General features: G+C 42.0%; 2 protein-coding genes across 4 annotated transcripts; one reads left to right on the plus strand and one right to left on the minus strand.

Annotated features, from left to right (window-relative positions):
* Positions 1–404: 404 nt before the first annotated feature.
* LOC129856679 (telethonin-like) lies at positions 405–1,759 on the minus strand. The gene is made up of 2 exons (XM_055924416.1): positions 1,501–1,759; positions 405–1,268 (listed from the first exon to the last, which is right to left on the minus strand). Exons 1-2 carry the CDS (start codon positions 1,650–1,652, stop codon positions 866–868), a joined length of 555 nt encoding a protein of 184 aa, XP_055780391.1. The 5' UTR covers positions 1,653–1,759; the 3' UTR covers positions 405–865.
* Positions 1,760–4,799: 3,040 nt separating this feature from the next.
* On the plus strand, positions 4,800–23,027 carry LOC129857318 (frizzled-6-like). 3 transcript variants are annotated; one of them, XM_055925440.1, is made up of 8 exons: positions 4,800–4,894; positions 10,065–10,469; positions 14,942–15,138; positions 15,437–15,845; positions 17,733–18,335; positions 20,031–20,179; positions 20,396–20,839; positions 20,959–23,027. In XM_055925440.1, the coding sequence occupies exons 2-8, from the start codon at positions 10,287–10,289 to the stop codon at positions 21,113–21,115; spliced, it is 2,142 nt and encodes a 713-aa protein (XP_055781415.1). In that variant the 5' UTR covers positions 4,800–4,894; positions 10,065–10,286; the 3' UTR covers positions 21,116–23,027. The 3 variants fall into 3 exon arrangements, with proteins under 3 accessions (XP_055781415.1, XP_055781414.1, XP_055781416.1); XM_055925439.1 differs by lacking the exon at positions 4,800–4,894 and adding an exon at positions 6,408–6,877; XM_055925441.1 differs by lacking the exon at positions 4,800–4,894 and adding an exon at positions 6,408–6,877 and having other exon boundaries at positions 10,157–10,469.
* The last annotated feature ends 389 nt before the right edge of the window (positions 23,028–23,416 follow it).

The raw sequence follows: 23,416 nt of genomic DNA on the forward strand, positions 1-23,416 counted from the left end.
TCTACTTTGATGATAATTAACATTTTCGAAACTGAGAGTAAATAATGCTGAATATATTGATAAAAGTCAACTTGTCCGAGAGATATTTACATTGTTTTCAAAACATCTTGCCAGGCAGGGTAAGCCTACATGAAACACAGCCCTTATTTCCCTATGGGGAAAATGGTGGAAAAAGGATTAGAACCATTTCCCTGTTTGACCGCTAGGTTTTATGGGTGTTATAACACCTCCACTGTGGGGCTCTATTACACAGAACCTTTAGAAGTTTGTTACTGATGTCCACTATAAGCAAGTCTGTCTGTGAATGAAATAAAATAAACACACCTGTGAAAATACATACTGAATGGGAGGGGGATGAGGTCCCATAAATAAATCCTTTGTTTGGATTCATTTTTATTATTTGATTTATTTATTATATTACAGATCACATCACAGTACACCAGTCAAAACGTTACATATATTATAAGAGAGGCATATACATTTCCATGCTGATGCTTCACCCCTAGATGGCGACATTAACTTCTGTTTCCTTGTATAGCAGCACCGGCTAATGTCCATGAAAATACCTTAGAGGTTTGCCAATAAAAAACTTTCCTCGGTTGAATATACTGACCATGATGTCTATTATACTGACCCAGAAAATGGTGTCATACACTGTTCCATTGAAATTCACTTTATCCTTTCCACATGTTAACAGCTCCCTCAACATAACTTTCACAGCCAGAAGTCTGTTAAAATTAAAATTCTCTTTCATAAATAAATTAATAATTCCCTTCAACTTTCCCTTTTTCCATTTACACATTGCTGATATCATTTCCTCTGATTTTACATTTTACCTCCAACGTCCTACATTCATTCTTCCCTTTCAACCCCTGAAGGAGTGTGAAAACTCACGTGTTGGGGATATAAGACTAGATGCCCTGAAGTTAACACGGATAGGTTGGGAGACCTTAGGTAAGTCCTTAGTGATTTCGAAAATCTCCTGTTTATCTGAACATACTCCTTTGGCGATCGTCTCAAACTCCATGATAGACTTGTACTCTGAAGGAGAGGGAGATCTGTACAGGTCTTTGGGCGAGGCGGCTTTGCTGGGAGTGAAGATGGGCACACGGAGGGCGTTCTTGTATGGCAGCTGGTACTCCTTCAGCATTCCACCCCTTGTGCCCATCTTGATCCTCTGACTGGGGTTTCTCTGGACCAAGAAATGAGCCACCTGTTTCTGCTTGTAGGTCTCCTTTCTCGAGGAGTCGTTCTCAAACAATGTGGTCCTGGAATCAAGCAATAGCATTTTTTAAAGAGCAGTTTGAAAGTGTCCTGCTGTTCTTGCTGTTCTTAGACACGTTATTTGTAAGACCAATATATTCTTTGTGAAAATATGTTAATTTAGTGAATGATGATAATGAATTTGTGGCACACATTGAACATGGACAACAGCACTCGGCTGAAACAGTGATTAAAAGCTAAATTTGATGAAACTCTCTATCATGCTAATATACATACTGTTGTTCTGGTCTTGTTTCCATCACCAAGTCCAACCAAGTGGCCTGGTAGGACTCCTTCTTCTCCTGGTCCTTCTCCTTTACATCGCAGTGGGCATTTACCAGATACACATCCCCACTGTGTAGACTGTTAATCTTGTGTGTGTAGAGCATAGTGGAGACAAAGATGAGAGAGTTGACGGACTACCTGTTAGATGTGCTAATCTATAGGCTTCTCTGGGACTTGCTTTTGGCTGGAGATGAAGGATAGTTGGTCTGTGTGTGAGGTTGTGTGTTGTACTGTTGTTCTCCAGAGCCTCTTATAATGTTACGGTTCTATTTTTATCCTACTACATCATACCATTGCCAATGCTGTCACCATGGTTGGCTCAGGTTGGTTGGCGTTTCAGGTTGGTTTACAGCTGTCCTGTGAGGAAGGCGACCAGTGGAAAGAGTGACGAACCCCACTTTAATTTCATTGACTTGTATTAGCGTTGTATTAGCCAGTCCAAACCACACAACGAGGTTAAAGGTCAGTCATGCTCCTCAGACTTCTCAGATACCTCATAGGCTAAATGCTTCAGGATATTGCTCAAGGTAATATGACTTCTGGTGGCAGAATTGCGCACATAGTATACATTGTATTTAATCTTTCACCCAAATGTCAGAGCCAAAGTACAGGGAACATTTTGACCTTCATCTGAATGTATTTAACATTCATTCATCATCTATTTTTTCCCCCAAAGAATTGTACAGTTGTATAAATAAACCTAGATGGAGAGTTAGAGTAATGTTCGGAGTCCATTGTTCTTGTGTCATGCGTCAAAGTTGCAATTATCAGTGCATGTATTAGTGGACAGATTACCCAGGTATTCCTCAGTAAGGGTTGCTCTGTAGTTTTATCTGTACAATAATTCCATGTGATGATGTAGAGGTATGGATCCTGGAAATGCTAGCACGCCATCTGGAAGTTTTGCAATAGATGGACCTCTCTTTACATTGTCCTTTAACAATACTGATTTTGTCACTGAACAGATTTGACCAGATTTGAGTAGTAATGAATATATTTAAGATATTTTCAACATCAAGGCCTTTTTAGCGATGCCATACATGTTATCTAGATCCTTTTCTAAAGAAAACAGATAATTGTAGAAGTTTGTGTCTTTATTGATCACCAATCATCACTTTAGACAAACAATATGTTATGCCACATTTCTCATAGACCAACTGTGGGTCTCACAAGCAAGTTGTTGTGTATATAGTTCCTTTCTGTTAAATGTGATCTTTGCTTAACACCATTTTAATAACAACATGGTAGATTAATCATCGAAACTAAGAACTGACTATTTAGATGTGATCATTTTCTTCTAATCATAGTTTTAGAGAGAAATACAAACACCAATCAAACTATAATGAAGAAAAATATACAGTTACAGCTGATATAGGGAAATCAGTCAATTTAAATAAATAAATTAGGCCCTAGTCTATGGATTTCACATGACTGGGCAGGGGTGGTCTATGGTTGTGAGACCAGTTGGACATACTGCCAAATTCTCTAAACCGACATTGGAGGTGGCTTATGGTAGAGAAATTAACATTACATTTTCTGGAAACAGCTTTGGTAGATATTCCTGCAGTCAGCATGCCAATTGCCCCTCAAAACTTGAGATATCTGTGGAATTGTGTTGTGTGACAAAACTGCACATGTTTTGTGGCCTTTTATTGTCCCCACTACAAGGTGCACCTGTGTAATGATCATACTGTTTAATCAGCTTCTTGACATGCCACACCTGTCAGGTGGATGGATTATCTTGACAAAGGAGAAATGCAGGGATGTAAACAAATTTGTGCACAGATTTTGAGAAAAATATGCTTTTTGTGCATATTTTTTATTTCAGCTCATGAAACATGGGACCAACACTTTACATGTTGCGTATTTATATATATATATATATTCAGTATACATAGATAAATCATGGCTGATGGGTCTATGAGACAGTATAACGGCCTCTTTAAGATCGAGGAACATCAAGTGCCCGCTGGGGAAATTATTTGGGGTCATTCTGTAAGGTGCATGGTCAGGTTTCAGAGTCATTGCCAAATCAACACAGCCTCCGAAACAGACACCTTGGCTGTCAACCTCGGCAGCTATTCCCCAGCACCAGCCACTTTCTGAAGCTATGTCCTAGCAAGCCTCTGCGCTATTCACTTTCTGTCCCACTGAAAGGGACACTATGATGAAACTGCTTCATGCCATGAGTTCAGCGGGTAGGCATGTGAGCAATGATTGATGCAGTGATGGAAGATTGACAATGACTCCCTGAACTGACATTCTCTGCATACCTCATATCAACTTTCCCTCTTTCCAGCTTTGAAAATGTACTGTCGATGATTCAGGAACAGAACAGTCAAAGTTGATTATGTCATAATTCAGTGCCACATGCCATTGTCAGCAACAGGTGCTGCAGCTGTTATCATGCATTGCTCCAGGAAGCTACATTGGTGTCATAAAGCTTAGTACTTCAAATACATCAGCAATTCTTCAGCCCAACTTCACATGGAAAATGAAATGAACAAGCTGTCACAGGCTATGGCGTGGGTTCTTTGGCATTACCCTCTAGCCGTGAGGCTGAAACTTAGTAAGCTGGTATTGGGCAATGACAGTTTTCTTGGATTCATCCCAATGAGAACAGCCTGTTCTGTTGAATCCATCAGTTCCCAAGGAAAATATTTATGATGCAGAGTTATCATGGCACTGAAAGTAGATGAGCAAAGGTTGATTTTAAACAACAACAAGAGAGCAGAATGTTACTTCTGATTGAATCTAAAATATTGGTTATCTGTTTCCTTTCCTCGGATAATGCTTTTTATAACTTTATAACATATAAAATATGATGCATCACCCTCCAGGTATGGTATCAAGACTAATTCAAGGTTGAATAGGCTAAGTAAGAATTTTGTCCACAAATGTACTGAAATTTCTATTATATGTAAATAGTTTATGATTAGTGAAAGCAATAGTGTAGTTATTTTGTTAGATACTTCACCCTATTAGCAGAAATCGTATTTTTTCAAAGTCATTTTAGCTGTCGGCTGTGGCGTTTAGCTGTTCGGTCTGAACTGATTCATACTGATTCACAAATCATGGGAGTGTATCGTGTTATGCAGACTTTGACTCCCACAGAGGCCGGTGTTGCTAGGCAACCCCCTGCACTTGCGGGGCAGGTGGCCTGCTCCCTTCATGGCTAAAGCCAATGTGAGAAACGTGGCATTAAACATTTGTTCTATGAAACAAAATAAATACAGCACGCTGACCCACAAACATTATTTGCTAGATTCATGATAGTGTTGTTAGACAAAGCAAGGAAAGTAAACTTCAAAACTTGATGTTTTATTGGAATTTGCAGCTGTTGTTGGTAAGTAATGAATCTGCTAGCTTCTGCCTTGACTTACTAACGTTATATCTTAAATTTTCTGATATCGCTGGTTACGACATTTCAATTAGGTCTCAATGGTGAAGAAACATGATAGGGTTGGTGGACATAGATGGAGAAAACAGGACATAGTCCTAGACAAGATCCAGTGGGATAATCAGAAGAGTGAAATACATGTGTGATTAAGTTAAAGATGCAGTTCGGGATCTTAAGCACAACACATTTGTAACATTGTACGAATTAGATTCATAACATTTTATACGAATTGCAAAAATGTAACATATTGTAATGACCTGACTAGATCATAAAGGAACAATTGTCCAGACAGAGGATTGAGTTTACGGATTGACGGTTTATTAAACCAACTTTACACAGGCTACTGTTTGGCCGTAGCCCAGGCCAAATAAATGAAAGATAACCCACAAGCCAATCGTGGCCTTCCCTTGTGAAGCCCAGACTTAATTAAGAGAGAAAACAAAGGCTAAACCTGATCTTAACTTCTAATGCTCCATCCCCCTGCCCAACCCCCCTCCACGCCACTCCGCAAACCGACAGGATGCCCGGCATCAGAACATTCCAGGCTATCCCGTGATTGGCAGAGAGCAGGTTGATTGACATGTCGGACCCCGCGAACACTGGGTACTGGTCAGTACAACACAACCACCTACTAGCCTAACACATAACACACAGCTGTCTGTGCGGGTCGCTACAATATCTTATGAAATGAATGACAAAGTACACTATTGGATTCCATAGTACACAAAAAAACGTAGACCCGACCACATTCAAAACTACTGGCTGAAATTATCCAAAAGTTCTGGAGCATCACTTTAATGTTTGCCTGGCGACAAACTGAATTATTCAGCTGCTCCATTGTTCCTGCAAACTAACGTCAGTGGGCGTGGCGTAGCGTTTCGCCGGAGCAAGGACTTTGGGTAGCCAGGTATCTTTAATGTTATACGATCATGTTTCAGTGGACGTCCACGTAGGGATACATGACGGGGGCTACATGGGTGAATGAAACAGCGTGAATAAAAGTGTTTTTCAAGTAAAAGGTTTTCTAGTAAATATTTCTTTGCTGAAGGCAAGTCAAGTGCTATGCTGCCAGACCCATCCCCCCAGTTGAGAAAAACATGAATGGGCAGCACCTTTGACCAAAATTAGAAGTTATAGAATGCAGCCGAGATTGTAGGCAATTATTGTGATAACATGTGACCCCTCCAAACACGACTTCAGTTACTGTAGTGCACTGCCTCTCATTTGTTTTTTATAACCTGATAGGCCTACTATCTAGTCGCTAAGTGTCTCAACTCACGACTTCTCATCTTTATGTGTCTAGACGTCTCCAGACATCAAGATGAAGATGATGGCTGAGTCCTATTCATGACATTTAGATTTTTGTAACCGATTTTTGTCCCCAAAATTGGCTACAATATGATACAGTGTAGGCCTATGCTTCGTAGAACCATTCCTGCCATCTGCTGGTGAATCCAGTCAGTCACATAATACAACCATGATCAGCATTTCTTTGTGGCATTTCATCTGTAGCCTTTTTACGTTAATTTTGTATCTTTAATGTACAACTTGAATTCTCCCCTTACAGTGAAAAATATAATAATGTAAGAAAAGTCAGAATTTAATTGTACAAAGTTGATACAGCGTTATGATGCATGTATTATCTGAGATCGAGGACTATCCATCTCCTTGGAATAGTACCATTATAAGATACATAATGTTTTTGGCTACACTGCCTACGCTTGATAATAGCACCTGCATATGACAACGGCCAGTATTTCCCCGGATAATTACTGTATATGGGTGTTGTATCGAACACGGAGACAGACAGGATGTGGAGCTGAAAGAAAGAAGGCGGAGAATAGTTGAAAGTCGCTGGAAACGTCGCAAAATCCGAAAAGATTGCAATGGAATGATGCCCTTTATTTAGGAAAAACTAACAACGAAAGGGTAAGTGTAATTGATGTGACTTTTCTGTCCTTGTCTAAACAAATGTTACATTTGAAACTTATCGAGGCCCTTTCCAAGGCATTGAGACAGGGATATTTACTAGTCGCACTTCCCGAAGTTGGCTGCCAGACATGGGGGACAAATGGAGTTTCCGATTTCCCATTTGGGAAAAACACGTAGGAAGGAAATATACATATTCTAAGTATTCCATGTAACTGCAGTGTAATTTTCTTAAACCTTTGATAATAGGTTTTATTCTGAAGTAGTTGTTTTTTACTTTAAAAATGAAAAATCTATGTTTTAAAAAAAAACTATTTGACCGGAGTATGCGTGATTTGTGACCAAGTCAAAACATTTTACTATTCAATAGCCCTTTCTCAGTATTATTTTTGTTAGTAGCCTAATTTGGGAATCGAATATGTTTTTTTACTGGCTGAACTATTCTAAGCTACTGAACATAATAGAAAAAGTAATGACGTGGTTCGCATGGTTCGCTATATGCCAATCGATACAGTAGCAAAACATTCGATTGTTTGGTGAAATCATAATAATAATCATTACATCAATTTTGATCGATTTGTTTATTTCTAAAGCAATTCTCTCCACAGCTCAAACACACATGTAAACTAAATAAAACAACAAATAAACAACCATACAAAAGTGCAAATGGCTATTGCAACAGATGAAAAAGTGAAATAAGTGATTTATGTTCTGAGGTACAGCAAATTATACACTTATTGAATGCAAACTGCATGCATTCCAGACAGTGCTTTCTGTGAATCATTACCTGTGTAAGATTAGATGGCGTGGCATGCTCCAATCAGACATTGTTACATACCAAACTTCACAAGACACTTAAAGCTTCAAGCCTGTATCAACAAGCTGATGTTGTTATTAAATTACCTGCAATTCAGTGTGCAATTCCACCACATAATCTATTCTCCACTGCAGAAGAGACTGGACAGATGTATTTCTCACTAGCAATAATCCACTCAGATCAATATGAATTATCTGTGTGTACCCTTTATTTAACTAGGCAAGTCAGTTAAGAACAAATTCTTATTTATAAGGACAAGTTTATCAGTAAGATTTAAAAAAAAATTGACGTTAAAGGCCCAATGCAGTGAGAACGTGATTTTCCTGTGTTTCATACATACAGTGGGGAGAACAAGTATTTGATACACTGCCGATTTTACAGGTTTTCCTACTTACAAAGCATGTAGAGGTATGTCATTTTTTATCATAGGTACACTTCAACTGTGAGAGACGGAATCTAAAACAAAAATCCAGAAAATCACATTGTATGATTTTTAAGTAATTCATTTGCATTTTATTGCATGACATAAGTATTTGATCACCTACCAATCAGTAAGAATTCCGGCTCTCACAGACCTGTTAGTTTTTCTTTAAGAAGCCCTCCTGTTCTCCACTCATTACCTGTATTAACTGCACCTGTTTGAACTCGTTACCTGTATAAAAGACACCTGTCCACACACTCAATCAAACAGACTCCAACCTCTCCACAATGGCCAAGACCAGAGAGCTGTGTAAGGACATCAGGGATAAAATTGTAGACCTACACAAGGCTGGGATGGGCTACAGGACAATAGGCAAGCAGCTTGGTGAGAAGGCAACAACTGTTGGCGCAATTATTAGAAAATGGAAGAAGTTCAAGATGACGGTCAATCACCCTCGATCTGGGGCTCCATGCAAGATCTCACCTCGTGGGGCATCAATGATCATGAGGAAGGTGAGGGATCAGCCCAGAACTACACGGCAGGACCTGGTCAATGACCTGAAGAGAGCTGGGACCACAGTCTCAAAGAAAACCATTAGTAACACACTACGCCGTCATGGATTAAAATCCTGCAGCGCACGCAAGGTCCCCCTGCTCAAGCCAGCGCATGTCCAGGCCCGTCTGAAGTTTGCCAATGACCATCTGGATGATCCAGAGGAGGAATGGGAGAAGGTCATGTGGTCTGATGAGACAAAAATAGAGCTTTTTGGTCTAAACTCCACTCGCCGTGTTTGGAGGAAGAAGAGGATGAGTACAACCCCAAGAACCCCATCCCAACCGTGAAGCATGGAGGTGGAAACATCATTCTTTGGGGACGCTTTTCTGCAAAGGGGACAGGACGACTGCACCGTATTGAGGGGAGGATGGATGGGGCCATGTATCGTGAGATCTTGGCCAACAACCTCCTTCCCTCAGTAAAAGCATTGAAGATGGGTCATGGCTGGGTCTTCCAGCATGACAGTGACCCGAAACACACAGCCAGGGCAACTAAGGAGTGGCTCCGTAAGAAGCATCTCAAGGTCCTGGAGTGGCCTAGCCAGTCTCCAGACCTGAACCCAATAGAACATATTTGGAGGGAGCTGAAAGTCCGTATTGCCCAGCGACAGCCCCGAAACCTGAAGGATCTGGAGAAGGTCTGTATGGAGGAGTGGGCCAAAATCCCTGCTGCAGTGTGTGCAAACCTGGTCAAGAACTACAGGAAACGTATGATCTCTGTAATTGCAAACAAAGGTTTCTGTACCAAATATTAAGTTCTGCTTTTCTGATGTATCAAATACTTATGTCATGCAATAAAATGCAAATTAATTACTTAAAAATCATACAATGTGATTTTCTGGATTTTTGTTGAAGTGTACCTATGATAAGAATTACAGACCTCTACATGCTTTGTAAGTAGGAAAACCTGCAAAATCAGCAGTGTATCAAATACTTGTTCTCCCCACTGTATTTCCACATAATGAGATTGGAATAATACTGTGAAAATTATGATAATGCCCTTTTAGTGTAAGAGCTGTTTGAAAACACCAACTGAAATTTCAGCCTGTTTTCGTGGGATGGAGTTTTGGCCTGCCTGGTGATATCACCAGTTAGTAGACCAATAAGAAAGAGAGTTGCAAACCGCTCTGCCAATAACAGCTAGTTTTCAGTTTTCCCCTCCCCACTGAGACCACTCCCAGACAGTCCTAGCAAATATCTTTGCTAAGAAGCTAATAATGTTTTGGGGACCACTTTAATTGAAAACAATCACAGTAAGGTACTTAATTGTTAACCAGAAACTATTTGATATTGAGATAAAAACTGCTGTATTGGACCTTTAATGCTTTGGAACCAAACTCCATACTAGCCCTTCAAAACACACCTGATAAATTATACTCTGTTCTTTTTTTAAAGCTTGGGATATCCGAATGTGCCACCGTGCTGATGCCGTGGTGGCTGATGGGGAATGTTTTACCTGTCGTTACTACTTTTGTCTCCATGGATAGGACCCCAGCAAGCCTAGAGGAATGTGGATGAAAGAGTGATCCGGCCTCCAACATAAAGTTATCCCTCCACTGAACCAAGTAGAGCTGTTTATACACAAATAATTTAGCCTAGCAACTGGCTGCCACCATAATGATACCCAGGCTGGTCTGGGTGTGCCTGGCACTGATAGGGGCGAGGAGCTGCCACGCCCACAGTCTGTTTACCTGTGAACCCATCAAGGTGCATCGCTGCCTGGGGATGCTCTACAACATGACCTTCTTCCCCAACATGATGGAGCACTATGACCAGGACATAGCAGCCAGCAGGATGGAGGTGAGTGTTTCTCACTGTGATAAAACCCTTAGATTTCCCATCAGACTTGCAGCGTAGAGGGAAAAATTACTTTGCAGTTTGTTACAGATGTAGGATCTTAATTTGAGCCAGTTTGCTAAGGCAGGAAAATGATCCCAAAATAATCTTGCACCAACAGGAAATGTGAATTATTTATTATGTCGATTATAATTAATGGACATTTTTGTAGGGTTTGATACATTTTTCGTAAGGGAAAATCAAGTCTAAAATGTCAAAGTGGAAATTACAAACTACCAAAGCCTTTTTAAACCTCAAAATGTTTGCCATGAATCCAACAGGTGCAAAAGGATAATTGTGTATTAAAATAACTATTTTCAAACCATTTTCTATGTACTTGCTAAGATGTAGAGGAAATGCAGTCTTTTAATGGATAAATATTTGAACTGCACTGTTGTTTAAGGGCTTGTAAGTAAACATTTCACGGTAAGGTCTACACTTGTTGTATTTGATGCATGTGACAAATAAAGTTTGATTTGATAGCTGAGTATTGAAGCTTGTGTGTCTTAGCATTCTCAAAGGTCTTCCACCCTCTCTCACTGTAGCTGCAGTGTTCAGTTACATGTAATGTAGTTTACGAAAGTTCAATCAGAAGACTGCATGCTCGTTTAACTTCATCCAGTCAGCAGAACATAATTCACTTTTGTTTCCTATGCTACAGGCATCCTGGGAGTGAATACAAACGTATCATCGTCAGCATAGCGTCTTGTTTCTCCTCTTTCCTATTAGCCATGTGTGGAATGCCATTCACTTTTTTACCTTATAGCCTATAAGCACGGCACAATAATGCACATTCCTCATGCTTGCTGTTTAACCTATGGACTCACTTTTGCAATTATCACCTTCCTCTCTCTCAACCAATGGGTGTAAATCTAGGGAGGTATTTATATGTCAACTTACCCTCGTTCTCTCACTTGCTGTTTTTCAGCAACATTTTTTGACAGCCATCCACCTCCCCACCACCACCAGTTATAATAACCTTAAGGCCCGCCATTGGAACTCCTTTCACCCGGTGGGGGGGTTCCGATGCCAGCAGTCCCGCATATGGCTACCTGCCATCATTGCCAAAAGAGACTGACCCTACTGTTATGCTTTTTTTTACACAGAGCAGCACATAGGTCAGAACGCAATCATGGTTACATTAAGACATCGTGGAGTCGGCGGGAGATATGGGTTGGAAAAGATACCTCCATGCAGGGATGGGATATACCTCAACTTCAATAGAGGAGTCACTACTGTGTGAATGTTCTCTTTTGCTTTGAAATTGTACTCCAAATGTTACCTTTATCCACACTGATGCATCAAGAAGATTGAAATACTGCTAGTTTTCCCAAAAAACGTTCCTTTTGTCCTCATGCTAGCTAGCAGTAGTCACCGCAGCCATTTTGGAATGGCAGTGTCAGCCAATCAGCTCCTTTTGTTTTTCATTCTATAATGGCTGCTGTGGCTACTGGTAGCTAGCATGAAGACAAAAATGGCAGTTTTCCAGGAAAAGTAGCAGTATTTCAATCTTCTTGATGGAACAGTGTGGATGAAGGTCAAATTTGGACTATAGTGGTATATCCTATCCCTGCATTGAGGTACGTTTTCCAACCCGTATCTCACGCCGGCTCCACAGTGTTTTCATGTAACCATGATTGAGTTCCAACCTCATTGTAAACAAGCGTAACGGTAGGGTCGGGATCCTTTGGCAAGCTGCCATCACATCATCTGGCTTTCATGATCTTCTCCCAGAGACAAGGCCATTCCTCAAACTATTTAATAAAATGTCATATTGCATTCCATCTTTATGGTTCATTCAGTTAAGCCTGTACTCTATTTAAATCAGTGTTTGGCAGACAGTGATATGCTGGAGGACTTTTTGTGTGATGTCTATCTATCAGGCTGAGCTGAGGTGCTCCTCTTATTTCAGGACAACCTCAGGGAGCCACAGGGAACTCTGGGTACTTTGTCGTGTGGGGCGTCCTTTGATTTAGGAGAGGAAGGGGAGGGAGACACACCTACCTCACACAAAGATTAGCCAGCATTCCTTCCACACTGTACTCTCTCTATTTCTACCTCCCCCTCTCTTCCTTTCTTTGTCTCCCACTCCTTCACTTCACTTCAAAATGTCAGTGTTAGGTATCTATAGTAATAGATGCATGCAGTACCTACTGCTGACAGACAATCTGACCAAATGGCCTGTTGGAAAGTGTGCCATAATGGGATCTAGGTATTGTTATGAAGTTGACTCTCCTGTTGCTCTTCTGTTCAGTGTTATTCGATAGGATTTTCCGGGTTGAGGACTAGCCCTTTCCTTTAGGGGCATTGTTCCTGTTACGATGTCAATGTGCCAATATTCCACTAGTGTTTGGCAGCTTAGTAGTAACACTTTCAGCACCTGTTAGGAAATAGACCTAAATAGAGTGAAAACTAGTATATGTTTTTATTATACATTACATACTCAACCATTGCATTTTGAAATTAGGATGCCATATTGCGTAGCCAGCCCTTTCCTGCAGTTAAATGACCAAATCGCCATCTAGTAGCCTTATAGGTGAAATGTTATTCATATTTTCATAATTTAATAATTAATAAACATATTTTTTTTAACTGAAGGAAATCTGGTGTTTCTATGTCAAAAGTTTTTGTTATATTTCAGTTTTCTGTAATGTATATAAAGTGTAATATTGGGATGCTAAATTTAAATTGGATACATTTCAACTCTATATCTGACATGGTACAGCTGTTTTCTTTTTTTTAAGCCCATAACCATGTATGTGAGGTGTATACTTTTGTTTCAAAGTAGATTTGTTTAAGGCCTTACCAAGAAACATTCTGTGTGACCCTGATTTAGCCTACTGCAGTAAAAGGTTAATTGAGTCATTGTTATCCATAGTTGAGGGACCTTGAGTGGAAATCCACAGTAGCGGGATCATTCTTTTTGAATGAGGACATACAGAGGCCCCAATTCCAATACATAATAAATGTCTAACTATTTACAGTGGCTCCACAGAAAAATACAAGAAACGGCAGATTGTAGACTAAGAAGAGCTCTTTGAGATGGAGTTTGGGACCTCCAAAGAAGTGAAACAAGGACTCATACAGTCGGAGAGCCAGTTCCCCAGGCCCCGTTTAGATCTGGGCTGCAGCCAGACTGGAGCTGGGGAAACCGTCAGGGAGAGAACGTTGAATAGTGTGGTTGTTAGATTGGCCCTGTACTGATGGGGAAATGTTGCTTATACAGTGTAAACATCGGCTGGATTCACTGTCTCCAGCAGTCATAGTTCTTTCTGCATAACTGCATTTGTAAACTGAACAGGAATGTTTGATAACATGGTGTATCTGATTCAAACCAAGTGGCCCTTAGATTAAGATGGCCACATGATACAGTCTGTAGTCTTTGAAGGATGCAGTTACAATTGTTTTGGGAATGATTTGTGGCAGCCGTTACAGATGGTATCTTAAGATTTTGTGATATGGTCGTTACCTCGACAAGATCTGTTTATTTGGATAAACTCTGTTTAGCGTGACTCAACAATGCCAAATATAACCATTCATGCTTTGGTAGAAATCACTGTGAACTCGAACGGTTGTTAGATCAGAGCAGCAGCTTTAGTGTGATGGAATGGATACTGAGCAGAAGCCCAACAGTTCTGTCCATTCCAGTCAACATCCCTCTTGACTCCTTGTTTCCAAATAGTCCCAGAGTCATTTCCTGATGCCCCCCCCCCCCCTACTCAAATCTGTTGAAACGAAAGAAAATGAGTCAGCCTATGAAAGGAATCCTTTGTGTGGCACCATAATACAGTGCATTACAGCCTCTTATGTACTGTAGCCTTCTAATATTTTGCAACCAAGTCACGTGTACAGGAAAATAAAACAATTCTATTTATGGATCTGCCCATGGCAAGGTAACTGCATGGACTGTATTGTGGCCGTGGGTGACAGTATTAACCTCACGTTGACTGACTTTTAATTACAAACTGTTGTGATGTCTAGATGAATCTAGTTGAAATCAATATTGGTTGTTTGATTAAAAACATGTCTGACCATTTGTTCAGCTCCAGCCTTACAGGTACAGCTACAGGAGTACTAGTATTTACTAGGGTAGCAAAATTCAGGTCACTTTTACAGGTTTTCCCAAAATCCTGGTTGGAAGATTCCCTAGAATTAGGACAGAAAGACAGAAATCCAGAAACTACAACCAGGACTTTGGTTGTACTTTTCCTCAACTCAATCCTTTGAATTGAGGAAAAGATACTGGCATTTTGCAACCCTAGTATTTACAGTATGTTCTTGAACCATAAAAATCTGAATTTATCTATGTCTATCTTTCGCTCTCTCGATCTCCCTTTCTCTCCCTCATTCTCCCTCTTTCTTTCTCTCTCCCTTTCTCCCTCTCTCTCTTTCTCTCTCACTCCCCCTCTCCCCTTCCCTCCCTCCTGTCTCCTTAGCCCTTCATGCCACTGGTCAACCTGCGCTGCTCTCCAGACGTACATCACTTCCTGTGTCAGGCCTTTATCCCAGCATGCACTGAGGACACCAAAGTCATCCGGCCATGTCGTGACCTGTGTGAGAAAGTGAGGTCAGACTGCAGGAAGGACATTGGCACCTTCGGCATCACCTGGCCTCTGGAGCTGCAGTGCGACAGGTAAATGTGACTGACTGAGTCGAACTCAATTCTCCAGGTCTCAGGCCAGGTTACTCATCACATGTGCGAGGTTCACTGAGCCACAACATCTGTTACATACATAGGCGTGTTGTACTGTACCAAGTTTTATAGATGAAAAGGCACATGCCTGACATTTTTCAGGTGACCAAATAGTAAACGTTTATAAACTGCTTGCAAACATCCAGTTGACTAGTTATTACATTTATCAGCACTACGTTTTGAAATGGTATTCATTTAGTTATGGTTTTGACTCTTTACCCCACTTTTTCTCCTCTAGATTGGAGTATTGCCTCTACTCTCCTGATGGCTCAGCCCTGCCACCAACCAGACTGACCACACCCAAGACCTCTCTATCTGCCAAGAGGGACATGGGCTTCTGGTGCCCCCTTCAGCTGAAGACCCGACCCGGCCAGGGATCCACGTTCCTGGGTGCCGGGGACTGCGCTCCCCCTTGCGCCAACATGTACTTCAAGCCCCATGAGATCGAGTTCGCCAAGACCTTCATCGGGGTGTGCTCCATCGTCTGCCTCTGCGCCACGCTCTTCACCTTTCTCACCTTCCTCATCGATGTCAAGCGCTTCCGCTACCCCGAACGGCCAATCATCTTCTACGCCGTGTGCTACAGCTTCGTGTCGCTCATCTACTTCATTGGCTTCCTGCTGGGGAACAATGCATCCTGCAACAAGGTCTGTGTATGTCTGTGTCTGAAATGGCAACCAATACTCTGTATTGTGCACTACTTTTGACCAGTTTCCCCAGAGCCCTATGGACCCTGGTCTAAAGTATTGTAATACAGTTCATTCGGAAAGTATTCAGACCCCTTGACTTTTTCCACATTTTGTTACATTGGCCTTATTCTAAAATTGTTGTAATAGTTTTTTACCTCATCAATCTACACACAGTACCCCATAATGACGAAGAAAAAAAATTGCTAATGTATTAAAAAATATAAATATCACATTTACATAAGTATTCAGACCCTTTACTCAGTACGTTGTTGAAGCACCTTTTGCAGCGATTACAGCCTTGAATCTTCTAGGGTATGACACTACAAGCTTGGCACATCTATATCTGGGGAGTTTCTCCCATTTGTTCTCTGCAGATCCTCTCAAGCTCTGTCAGGTTGGATGGGGAGTGTTGCTGCACAGCTATTTTCAGGTCTTTCCAGAGATGTTCAATCGGGTTCAAGTCCGGACTCTGGCTAGGCCACTCACAGACATTCAGAGACTTGTCCCGAAGCCACTCCTGCATTGTCTTGACTGTGTGCTTAGGGTCATTGTCCTCTTGGAAGGTGAACCTTTGCCCCGTTGGAAGGTGAACCTTTGCCCCAGTCTGAGGTCCTGAGCGCTCTGGAGCAGATTTTCATCAAGGATCTCTCTGTACTTTGTTCCGTTCATCTTTTCCTCGATCCTGACTAGTCTCACAGTTCCTACCACTGAAAAACATCATGCTTCACCGTAGAGATGGTGCCAGGTTTCCTCCAGACATGATGCTTGGCATTCAGGTCAAAGAGGCCAATCTTGGTTTCATCCGACCAGAGAATCTTGTTAGTCATGGTCTGAGAGTCCTTTAGGACCCTTCTGGCAAATTCCAAGTGGGCTGTCATGTGCCTTTTACTGAGGAGTGGCATCCGTCTGGCCACTCTACCATAAAGGCCTGATTGGTGGAGTGCTGCAGAGATGGTTGTTCTTCCATCTCCACAGAGGAACTCTAGAGCTCTGTCAGAGTGACCATCGGGTTCTTGGTCAACTCTCTGACCAAGGCCCTTCTCCCCTAATTGCTCAGTTTGGCCGGGCGGCCAGCTCTAGGAAGAGTCTTGGTGGTTCCAAATTTCTTCCATTTAAGAATGATGGAGGCCACAGTGTTCTTGGGGACCTTCAATGCTGTGTAAATGTTTTGGTACCCTTCCCCAGATCTGTGCCTCGACACAATCCTCCTGTTTCGGAGCTCTATGGACAATTCCTTTGACCTCATGGCTTGGTTTTTGCTCTGACATGCACCGTCAACTGTGGGACCCTATCTAGACAGTTCTGTGCCTTTTGAAATGCTGTCCAATCAATTGAATTTACCACAGGTGGACTCCAATCAAGTTGTAGAAACATCTCAAGGAGGATCAATGGAAACAGGATGCACCTGAGCTCAATTTCGAGTCTCATAGCAAAGGGTCTGAATATTTATGTAAATAACGTATTTCTGTTTTTAATTTTTAATACATGTGCAAAAATGTCAACCTGTTTTCTCTTTGTCATTATGGGGTATTGTGTGTAGATTGATGAGGAAAAACATGAATTTTAATACATTTTAGAATAAGGCTGTAATGTAATTTTTTTTGAAAAGGTGAAGGGGTCTGAATACTTTCCGAATGCACTGTATGTAAGGAATAGGGTGCCATTTGGGATACAGCCCATGTCTGGTGATGTATGTCCTGTGATGATATCTGAAGTCATGTAGCTATATATTGTGAAGTTTTATATGTATGCCAGGTATACCTCTTCTTTTCCTAGAAAACTTCTCTATGGGACATAAAGGTTGTCATTCATTCATTAATCTATTTATTCATTCATTCATCCCAGGCGGTGCACCCGGCTGCCATGGACACGGTGGTGCTGGGCTCCCAGAGTAAAGGCTGTACGTTACTCTTCATGCTACTCTACTTCTTCTCCCTGGCCGGCATCGTCTGGTGGGTCATCCTCACCATCACCTGGTTCCTGGCCGCCGGGCCCAAGTGGAGCTGCGAGGCCATCGAGAAGAAGGCGGTCTGGTTCCACTCTGCCGCTTGGGGGATCCCCGGAGCACTAACTGTCATGCTACTGGCTCTCAACAAGGTGGAGGGAGATAACATCAGCGGGGTGTGCTTCGTGGGACTCTATGATCTGGACGCGCTGCGGTACTTTGTGCTGGCGCCGCTGTGTATCGGGGTGGTGGTGGGGCTGTCTCTGCTCCTGGCTGGGATCGTGTCGCTCAACAACGTGCGTCAGGTGATCCAGCACGATGAGAGGAACCAGGAGAAGCTGAAGAAGTTTATGATCCGTATTGGGGTGTTCAGTGGTCTGTACCTGGTGCCCCTGGTCACTCTGCAGGGGTGTTATATCTATGAACAGAGCCAGCGCTCCACCTGGGAAAACACCTGGATCAATGACCGTTGCCAGGAGTACAGCATTCCCTGCTCACACAAGGTAACACACGCTCAGCACTAGAACATTTTCATAATAATTTGATATCTCTATGAAGATATGCCACTGCAAAATTCATCTCAAATTAATAGTTGTTAAAAAATCATTGCTGTTCTTATGCCTTCGTTCAGCCACAGTAAAATGTATGAATATATTTGGCAGACGTTTAAATGGAAATGGTCTCATTAAGCAATAAGGCACGAGGGGGTGTGGTACAACATCCGTAGAGTATGACCCTACCTCACACAGGAAGTGGCGCAGGTCCTAATCCCAGCACTTGTCCTCTCCTGTCTGGACTACTGCAACTCGCTGCTGGCTGGGTTTCCCACTTGTGCCATCAAACCCCTGCAACTTATCCAGAACGCTGCAGCCCACCTGGTTTTCAAACTTTCCCAAGTTCTCCCATGTCACCCTGCTCCTCAGCACACTCCACTGGCTTCCAGTCGAAGCTTGCATCCACTACAAGACCATGGTGCTTGCCTACGGAACACTGCCTCTCCCTACCTATGCTCAAGCCCTACACCCCAACACTCTGTTCTGCCACCTCTGGTCTCTTGGCCAGCTCCCGTTCAGCCCAGTCCAAGCTCTTCTTTGTTCTGGCACCCCAATGGTGGAACCAGCTTCCTTCCCCCTGACAGCAGAGTCCATTCCCATCTTCCGAAAGCACCTAAAACCCTACCTCTTCATAGAGGATCTTAAATAATCCCCCTCCCAAAAAAGATAATAATAAAATATTCCTGAAACAACACAATTGCTCTTGACCCACCCACCATCTTTCCAGCTTTACTGATAGCTACTTTATTGAGAAAAGGTGTACTTACTGTGATATGTGGTTGTTCCACCTAGCTATCTAAAGATGAATGTAAGTCTCTCTGGATAAGAGCATCTGCTAAATGGTTCAAATGTAAATGTACACTACCGGTCCAAAGTTTTAGAACACCTACTCATTCAAGGGTTTTTCTTCATTTTTACTATTTTCTACATTGTAGAATAATAGTGAAGACATCAAAACTATGAAATAACATGTTAGGAATCATGTAGTAACCAAAAAAGTGTTAAACACATCAAAATATATTTTATATTTGAGATTCTTCATATAGCCACCCTTTGCTTTGATGACAGCTTTGCACACTCTTGGCATTCTCTCAACCAGCTTTACCTGGAATGCTTTTCCAACAATCTTGAAGGAGTTCCCACAGTTAGCTGCTTTTCCTTAACTCTGCGGTCCGACTCATCCCAAACCATCTCAATTTGGTTGAGGTCGGGGGATTGTGGAGGCCAGGTTATCTGATGCAGTACTCCATCACTCTCCTTCTTGGTAAAATAGCCCTTACACAGCCTGGAAGTGTTTTTGGGTCATTGTCCGGTTGAGAAACAAATGATAGTCCCACTAAGCCAAAACCAGATGGGATGGCATATCGCTGCAGAATGCTGTGGTAGCCATGCTGGTTAAGTGTGCCTTGAATTCTAAATAAATCACTGACAGTGTCACCAGCAAAGCATCCCCGCACCATAACACCTTCTCCTCGCTTTACAGTGGGGAAATACACATGCAGAGATCATCCGTTCACCCACACCGCATCTCACAAGGATATGGCGGCTGGAACCAAAAATCTCCAATTTGGACTCCAGACCAAAGGACAAATTTCCATTCAGGGCTCAAACCACCCGGTTTATAACACTGTAATGTTGTTTCAGACTACAGAGTCTGGTCGTCCAGACCTGTCCCTATTCCTGATTAAATACCTGATGACCCTGGTGGTTGGGATCTCAGCTGTGTTCTGGGTCAGCAGCAAGAAGACCTGCTCAGAATGGGCCTTCTTCTTCAACAGGACCAGGAAGAAAGAGTAAGGACACTTCACTAATGCCTGTCTCTCAACTGCTGAAACAAATCATATTTTTTACATGGATTGTATCCCAAATGGCACCCTAAGGCAAAAGTAGTGCATTATATAAGGAATAGGGTGCCATTTGGGAAGCAACTTGGGTTTTACAGTATGCAACATTCCCAGATTGCAGATAGATATAATTCTACTGTGTTCTAATTCTATTTCTCTACCCAGCCCCATTAGTGAGAGCCGCAGAGTTCTCCAGGAGTCCTGTGAGTTCTTCCTCAAACACAACAGCCGTGTCCAGCACAAGAAGAACCACTACAACCCCGGCTCCCACAAACTCAAGGTCATCTCCAAGTCCATGGGCACCAGCACCGGTGCCTCAGCCACAGGCAACCACGGCACCTCAGCAGTGGGCAACCATGAGGCCATCCGGGGCCAGGCTTCTTTCTCTGAGGCCAGGGGCTCATCTGAGGCCTCTGCCAGGGAGCAGCTGGAGAGAGGCAACTCCACCCGTGGCTCCAGGCTGGGGGAGAGGGACAGGGAGAGGGAGAGGCAGCCTAGTGGACAGGCCCTGTCTGGAGGGAGAGAGGGGGCAGAGAGACGTAGTAAGAAGGGCAGCTCCAGCAAGGTTAGCAGCCGCTCAGAGAGCTTCCACAGAGTCCCAGAGGGAAGGTAAAGACAGATACTTTCACCCTTTTGCCCAAGTACTTTCTGACCTACACATACGTACTTCAAAAGATTTTGTCTGCTCCACTGTTAACAAGGTTGTTTTTTACAAACTTGTCTTGTAGGATGACTCCCCGGAGTGAACTATCAGAGACGAGACAGGTGCCCAGTGGACAGCACCTGGCTTTAAGCCACTCCCACAGCGGCAGTGCGAAAGGCTCCGTCCCTCACCTGGTTCGCCAGTTACCAGAGGAGAAAAAGGACAAGGACAGCAGCTGCTGAGCCCAATCAACAGGCTCCTATGATACTTAACACCAACAGAGATGGGCAACTCTGGTCCTCAGGAGCTGGACTGAGTGTCTGCTGGTTTTTGTTCTTCCTTTCAAATGAGCAACTGATTTAGCCTGTCATACCATACCAGATGTGTACACTCTCAGAACAATTAGTGATATTAGTGGATGGATTTAAGTACCAGAGGGAGAAGAGAAAACCAGCAGGAAGTCGAGAAAATCCAGAGGACAGGAGTTTTCCTTCACACCACAGAGACAGGAAGGAGGAGACTAGGTGGGCCACCAGGGTCCTAGAGTGCTCCCTTCAGTGACCGACCCAACAGGTGTAGCTACTGTACATCAGTCAGCTCGACTGGATCACTGGCCACATCAAGGTGAATGAGGTTAGAGAATCATGCAGCCCTTCAGAACAATGGTTGCATTTCCCTGCTGTAAAACAGTCACTTAACATATTGTTTATTTACTTATGAAAGCTGTACTTTTCGGAGGGTAGATTGATATGTAAAGTGTGTAGAATATACACTGCCAATTTTTATGTAAACTATTTTATTTTCTATCACTGGACTAGTCTTTACACTGAGTTTAAGTGCTTGAAAATCTGAAAGTCGTTTCACCAAACAATCAGAACTTCAACGATATCTAGCTGTGGTGGTTAAATCTATTTTATTTTTGTATGCAAATGGTTAATGTCATGTGAATGTAGACAATTCCATCATGAAACAATGAGTAGCAAGCATAGTAGTTCTGTAGTTAAAGTAATTGCAGTAGACAGGTTCTCACTACCAATACTTTTCATTCCTTTTCCATTACAGTGTTTTTCAGTATATCTATAAATAGTTACATAAGCATTTTTCAATTTTGCTGACTGCTCATAAAGTTAATTTCCTGTAAATCTGAGTGGAGCATGTATTTTTTTATACTGCAGTTCCTAGAAGAGTGTGCCCCATGAACTAAATCATGGTCTTCAGATAACCTACTTTTTGTCTGTCTACCTACAGATGCTTTACATGTGTGACAGTCATTCCATGTGTGCATTCATCTCCAGTGAAATATGTGCACAAAGTAACCAGGCTTATTTCTGGCTCTTGACCAACAAGTTGTTGTGGTTGGACATCTCACTACACTAGAAGAGTTACCACTTAAAGATGAACCCAGTGCAAATGACTGAGTGATACTGTACAATTTGTACTGAGATAGAATTTATTTTTTTGAAGTTTATATTTCTGCTACGCCGCAATTATCTTTAAACCAAATATAGTAGTATGTATATCTAACATAACTGATGATCCAATATGAAAACACCAGTAGAAAAATCAGAGACGAAATCCAATCCAACGCATGTTGAGTTGAGTTGATCTTTTTTGACCAATGTGTGGCTTTTGTTCAGTATTTCAATTGTCATGATTCTTACTGGTAATCCATGAATTGTGTTTGACAGCACACGTTTTTCTTGCAAGCATTTTCCCGAAAGGCCTGTAGGGAATAAGTCTTGCACACTGTATTAATAAAAACCATTTATCCATCCATACATACTCACAATAATTTGAGAAGTATTTGAATCCCTCCATGCTATATTGTTTTATTCTCTTTAATCTGTCGCTGTCCTTATTCTTCATCCAAATGTATTGTATATTATTATGTGGCTATCAGAAGACAAAGGTTACAGCTAAAGGGAATATGTTCTCTTGCTTCCACTCCTTCACACATTAATAGTATAACCGCTACTCATCCTTGATTGCATATAGACTTGTTTAGGCTGTAGAATTCTTATTTTATTTGAAATTGCCTATACATTTTTGTGCACTTTTGTAGTGTTACGTTGTATGCGCTATTTGATATATATTTTGTATCAAATGTATTTCCTTTTAATAAAAGATTATTGAATAAAATAAACTGAAATGTAATTTGTCTCATGAATGGATGCCTGGTTTTGTATCGCACATACAGACAGTGAACCATGTTTTCATGTCTGTTATTTGTTGCGTTAAAAACAACTAGGAACTCGGACATCTCAGATTTCTGACTTCAGTGCGTTCAAGACGGGAAAAAACTAGCTCCGACTGGGAAAGATCTTTTTGAAAGTTCATCCAACTTGGAATTCCAAGTCAGAAACTGATGTCTTTCTAGAGCTCAGATTTTTTGACCTGAAAATAGCTGACGTCATGATTTGACCTCGTTCTTTTCTGGGTTCCCAGTTGTCTTGAAAGCACCAATAGACATAACCTATAATTGTTTGTAGTCATCAACATAATCATCATCAGCAAGCCTACAGGAAAGGAGTAATCGGGACCTC

The sequence above is a fragment of the Salvelinus fontinalis genome, chromosome 6 (genome assembly GCF_029448725.1).
Source record: "Salvelinus fontinalis isolate EN_2023a chromosome 6, ASM2944872v1, whole genome shotgun sequence".
NCBI lineage: Eukaryota > Metazoa > Chordata > Actinopteri > Salmoniformes > Salmonidae > Salvelinus > Salvelinus fontinalis.

What these genes read in the sequence shown, in the direction of transcription:
- LOC129856679 (XM_055924416.1), bottom strand. Translation starts at nt 1,652, where the DNA reads ATGCTCTACACACACAAGATTAACAGTCTACACAGTGGGGATGTGTAT. An exon ending in GAAACAAGACCAGAACAACA is followed by an intron (nt 1,269 to 1,500) that starts GTATGTATATTA and finishes GCTTGATTCCAG; the next exon opens with GACCACATTGTTTGAGAACG.
- LOC129857318 (XM_055925440.1), top strand. Translation starts at nt 10,287, where the DNA reads ATGATACCCAGGCTGGTCTGGGTGTGCCTGGCACTGATAGGGGCGAGG. An exon ending in GCATTCCCTGCTCACACAAG is followed by an intron (nt 18,336 to 20,030) that starts GTAACACACGCT and finishes ATGTTGTTTCAG; the next exon opens with ACTACAGAGTCTGGTCGTCC. An exon ending in AACAGGACCAGGAAGAAAGA is followed by an intron (nt 20,180 to 20,395) that starts GTAAGGACACTT and finishes TTCTCTACCCAG; the next exon opens with CCCCATTAGTGAGAGCCGCA.